This window comes from Sphaeroforma arctica (assembly GCF_001186125.1).
Source record: "Sphaeroforma arctica JP610 unplaced genomic scaffold supercont1.1016, whole genome shotgun sequence".
In the NCBI taxonomy this organism is placed as follows: domain Eukaryota; class Ichthyosporea; order Ichthyophonida; genus Sphaeroforma; species Sphaeroforma arctica.
In genome coordinates this window covers 10,201-15,172 of record NW_014039542.1, presented here as the reverse complement: position 1 = coordinate 15,172, position 4,972 = coordinate 10,201, and the positions used below count along the sequence as shown (strand labels likewise).

Genomic DNA, 4,972 nt, shown 5'->3' with positions numbered 1-4,972 from the left:
ATATCCTGTCCCTTTCATACAGGACGAGCTTACTCTTTGTACGCATGCATACAAGTACAAAGAATAATGTACCGTTAAAACACGATAATATTGACCCATACAGAGAGTTTTATATACAGAGTTGTATGTATGCCAGCTAGAAGCCATAGTACATGATTGTCTGTGAATAACAAATGGAGAGGTTCTTTTCTAACATATTTTCTTACGGATTTATGTGTGTGGTTTTCTTACATGTCACTTTTACGTGTATATAAGATTCATGTTCTTTATGGATATTATAATTACCCACCCTACACGAAGAAGATTGACCCATGAGAGTTTATGCAAGTTAACGCCTACATACACTAACTAGTTGCTCGCTGGCGCTGATCGATACTTTCTTGTCACAGGTTGTGCAAAAACGTCACAATGTGGGCAACATGAAGCCAAAAATGACTAAACACAAGAAAGCCTTCAAAGGTAGAGTATCGAGTAAGCCTATCCAGTCCGATGTCGACTTCGGGGAGTATGGCCTGCGCGCTTTAGAGCCATCCCGAATCACAGGTAGTTTGGACACACCATGAATGTATATATTTATAACTTTAAATATTGTACGAGTGTATTTTGGAAACAAAAAAAGTATAGTATATATAAACATCCTCGTAATTTCATGTTAGGTTGGCGCATAGATTGTCTGGCGTCGAGTTCCCCTCCATTGATGCCTACTTGTATTGGGCTTGGAGCGGTGCTCCATGTAAGGGTATCTTCTAACATGTCGTCTGAACCACCTTCGACCGCCATGCAACCGTACTAGATTCTATTTAATCTCGAAAACGCACATGCCTACAATAACTAGAGCATATTTCTCCTTACATTTCACCGCATATGTCTACGCCGCTCATCCGTTTTCACCCCATGTTCCCATAGCCGCTCAAATATACGCGTGTAAAGAGGTCATGCTCAGACGATTAAGGCCGCTGAGAGGCCAACTGTGGACCAGGATATTTCCCGACATCCCAGTGTCCGAGAAACCAGCCGAAGTCCGTATGGGTAAAGGAAAGGGGTAAGCGCAAAGCACGCTGCTGTAACCCACGCACCTTGTTGCTACGTCTGCATAGCTGCGATATCCGTTAGAGGTTTAGGTATCTTTAGGATTTCATGTAACCAGGGTTGTGGTTTGTGTGCGTAGTGAGAATGCATAGCAGCCTTGTATCTGGCAGCGTTGTGCGCTGTGTGTTCTTATCTGGTCGTCGGGAGTCTCATGCTTCGCTCGCAATACGAGTCCCTGGCAATTCGTATATTGACAATCATTCTTCCTGCATGTCCCCTACAGATGTATTTTAACTTAATGATCACACCCTCACTTGTCGCCCTAATTCAGTTCCGTCGAATATTGGTGTGCCCGCGTGAGACCCAACACAATCATATTCGAAGTAGGAGGTATCCCCGTTGAAGCCGCGCAGGATGCACTACAGGTAAAGTCTCGCACTACCACTGTTCGATTCAGACATGCTGTGCTCAATATACGTCGTGACTAGAGCCTGAAGATGCCATGGTTAATCAGTTGACGTGTATAGCGCTCGCTACGTGACGAGTGGGTGCATCATGCGAGATGGAATCGTGTTGGATATAAGAAGTGATTGTCCAGATTAGTGCGGGATTTTTTCTTCTATCATTTGTGCCTGTACTTATCACGAATTTTTTTTTGGGGGTGTTTCTTGGAATTGGCAGCAAGCGTCGTTCAAATTGGGCATCAAAACCAAATTCGAGATCAAGAAAGAAGTGGATTACAAGACCCTTCTCGCGCGGCCAATGCCTTCGCTCTTGGTGGATGTACCGTCGAAGATCAATATAGAATCATAAGGATACTCTGTAGTAGAGGTTGTCACGCTGTGTGATTTCAACATGTATTTGCGTGAACCACACCGAGTCGATTAAATTAGTTGTACGCTGTCCAGCAAAATGAAGCAGAATTAACTTCTCTTCGCTGTATTACGGACATAAATTTCTTTTCTTCGGCCTAACTAAATGATATTGACTGTGAGTACTTTTCATATTGTAGACCACATAGTACCAAGTTTCTGATGGAGCGGCCAAAGCCTCGTATGTTCTTTGTGATTCAAGTTCCTGTAGATCGTTTATCCTCTTCATATCGTACACCTTGCGTGCATTTATAGTCACATTCTGAACCATCTCTGTCACTCGCATAGTTAATCATATGAGCGCTCGGATCCCTTTCCCATGTCTACATCGGTGAACGATATAATATAGGTGTCAGCACTGAAGAAGCCATCATAAATCTAATGATTTCCTGCAGCACAACCCGAGACACTGAAATTGGTCCTTTAGCCCTGATTTGAATATACTTAGATGCACGTCATATATTGCATGTAGTTGCTTATTTCTCATATCGGGTGGCTTGCAGTGATTGCTCAATGTCGAATAGTCAGGCGCGGTATAGAAAATCTCAATGTTAGCGTCAGTGGAGATACGACTTATTGTACTGCGCTTATTATAGAGTTAGTGCTCGTGTCTTAGAATCAGTCCGTTTGACCTCGAAGGCAGATTGAGAGCTTACAATTGAGTTTTCGATGCCAATCTGGGTGTGTGGTATTGCTGTGCCGTGTACTAGTCAACCCACTGCACAAGCGGGCGCAAAGTGGCTTGTGCGTGCTTAGCGGCGACTTCTGAGCCGAGTATGTAAGGTGAATTAATAGACGAGGTGTGTAGTATCCAATCCCGCTAGAAGCAATTGTGGCTTTACTTGTGTGTATAGATAGTATACTCCTCGTTTCCCCTTTTGCGAATAGTTACGAGGTGTGAACGGCAATGTGGTAGCGGGTAGCTTAGATTATGATACGCATCGTCCACTACTTTTTCCAAACGCCGATTGATCCTCACGCCACACTACAATCATTATCTCCATTCAAATTTATTGACTTCTGAATTATAATTAATCTCCACACTGCACAAAAACTTTGGTATTCATCAGTTAGTTCACTTTTTCAAGGTGCCTGTCTTGAAAAGACGCTCGGCTTTTTCGGCCGATGGCTTCCTGTTCACGCCGTCAGTGGCAGCTTTGACAATCTAGCACGAGCACAGGGAATATAGATATGTCAATATAAGCATGTAAGACATAGTAGCAGATGTATAAGATATGTCAATATAAGCATGTAAGACATGGTAGCAGATGCAGAAAATAAAAGCGTGAAAATCCGACGGACAGACTTCTGCAGAGTACAATGATGGGTATGCTGAGGTGGGTTGAGTCACACATTAGACTACTAAATGAGGACGACTGCAGTCGAAGGTGGCGCAGATAGCCTAAACTAGCAATGCAGAGTTCGTGGCAGCAATTATCATGTTTGCAAAAAACCATTTGCATCTATAAAAACCCCATAATCGGATTACAAGCATTGGCATTGAAATTTCAATATATCCCGACTGTCGGGAAAAACACCCCTGTGTTCCCGTGGCAAACAAGAAACAATGGTTAGGCAGCATATCCAATTTGGATATCGATTAGAAGTATGGTGTAAGCGATCACACGACAGGTCACTGGTACGTCCAACATAGAAGTGATGCACAAACGATCATTGAGAGCCAGTTTAAAGAGGGATGAGGCGATAAATTCATATAATTTCTGTGAACAGCACAGAGCACACACCTCTTCCCCGGCTTCTTCGGCACTCAAGTTATATTTGTGCATTAACCATAGGGCCGCTCCCACAGATGCACGTCCAGCTCCTACGTTAAGTTTAATAATTAGAAAGCAAAGATATGCAAATGATTGGGAATCGTGGTTTGAGGTTCTTGTGGTAACTTATACAGAACTCTTCCTTGCTCGATACAATCCAAATCACACTTTAGAGTGCAAATGTATGCATTGTACACTTCAAATGACATACCTCCGGAGCAGTGGACAACAAACGGTTCGTTGCACTCATCGGCGTGCTGCAGGTATAGATAGCCGAAAATGATAGAGGCAATGGTTAGATAATCCGATCCGTGACTGATTTGAACACATTGCGATTGCACAGCCCAATCACTATAAATGTGCTCTATTCCACAAACGCCTTCCCCACGCAATAGACTACAAGGCGATTGCAGGTGTTCTAAAGGGCGGTGTTTTCTTTAGGGATGGCTATTGTACACTTGCTATTTGTAGATCAAAACAATTGTAACTAGTGATAAAGGTTCGCCCAATTGTGAACAACCATCCATAAGCCCGAGCGCCCCATTCACGACAGAAGTATGCAGGGCGTCGATAAGTTGAGTACCTTGAAGCCATTGATGATTTTCTCAGCCGCACCGTCGACAAAGACCGATGTTCTGGTGTACTTCGACAACTCAAACCTGTTGTTTAAGAAATATGTACGGTCTGTTAACGACATGATATCTGACAATCTGATTTCAATACCCGTTTGTGCAGCCGGGCAATGTATCTATCAAATCACATGATTGCATCTCCAAACAGGCGAAAACAGATGTCAGGGCACACTTGGTGTCTGAGTGGACAAATAGTGAAAAGTGCACCATAACATATATGAATAGCGCAATTCAAAGCGGTGGAGAGACTGCCGCAGAATAGAACAGGAGCATGTATTGTGAAGCGTAAAAGCAGTCGATCGTACCCGTTCTTCTCCAGCAGCTGATCAATGGGCGTGGCATACCACAAAGCCTCGTCATCGCCAAGTAGACTGACAATGTGCTTCACTCCTTTGCTGTGTATAAACTCGCACCATCCCTTAATGTCCTCATCTGCAAATATTACAAGAGAGGCCCGTAAAGCATGCTACGTATCATTTCTCCCACGGGTGCGGGCCGCCGGGAAAATTGTTTCAATGATTTTTTCACTGTAGGATGTATATACAAGGATTCTCTCAATTAAATATTCGCAAAGCTGCATATTACTCATGGTCAAAATTTCAAAATTTCGAAATATATATTGATATAGATATAGATATTAATATATACGTACATACATACATAC

At 43.1% G+C, this 4,972-nt stretch overlaps 2 protein-coding genes across 2 annotated transcripts in view; one reads left to right on the top strand and one right to left on the bottom strand.

The window, feature by feature from the left end:
- Nucleotides 1-384: 384 nt before the first annotated feature.
- SARC_09681 (50S ribosomal protein L16) lies at nucleotides 385-2,022 on the top strand. The gene is made up of 4 exons (XM_014296298.1): nucleotides 385-543; nucleotides 907-1,042; nucleotides 1,361-1,454; nucleotides 1,711-2,022. The coding sequence occupies exons 1-4, from the start codon at nucleotides 420-422 to the stop codon at nucleotides 1,840-1,842; spliced, it is 486 nt and encodes a 161-aa protein (XP_014151773.1). The 5' UTR covers nucleotides 385-419; the 3' UTR covers nucleotides 1,843-2,022.
- An 816-nt stretch (nucleotides 2,023-2,838) lies between these two features.
- SARC_09680 (hypothetical protein) overlaps nucleotides 2,839-4,972 on the bottom strand; it is a 3,282-nt gene continuing 1,148 nt past the window's right edge. Inside the window, exons 2-6 of the mRNA XM_014296297.1 lie at nucleotides 4,614-4,740; nucleotides 4,260-4,335; nucleotides 3,888-3,933; nucleotides 3,647-3,726; nucleotides 2,839-3,066 (exon numbers count right to left, since the gene is read on the bottom strand). Of these exons, the coding sequence (XP_014151772.1) occupies nucleotides 2,977-3,066; nucleotides 3,647-3,726; nucleotides 3,888-3,933; nucleotides 4,260-4,335; nucleotides 4,614-4,740 (419 nt within the window). The 3' untranslated portion in view covers nucleotides 2,839-2,976. The remainder of the gene's footprint in view (nucleotides 3,067-3,646; nucleotides 3,727-3,887; nucleotides 3,934-4,259; nucleotides 4,336-4,613; nucleotides 4,741-4,972) is intronic.

What these genes read in the sequence shown, in the direction of transcription:
- SARC_09681 (XM_014296298.1), top strand. Translation starts at nt 420, where the DNA reads ATGAAGCCAAAAATGACTAAACACAAGAAAGCCTTCAAAGGTAGAGTA. An exon ending in AGAGCCATCCCGAATCACAG is followed by an intron (nt 544 to 906) that starts GTAGTTTGGACA and finishes ATGTTCCCATAG; the next exon opens with CCGCTCAAATATACGCGTGT. An exon ending in CGTATGGGTAAAGGAAAGGG is followed by an intron (nt 1,043 to 1,360) that starts GTAAGCGCAAAG and finishes GCCCTAATTCAG; the next exon opens with TTCCGTCGAATATTGGTGTG.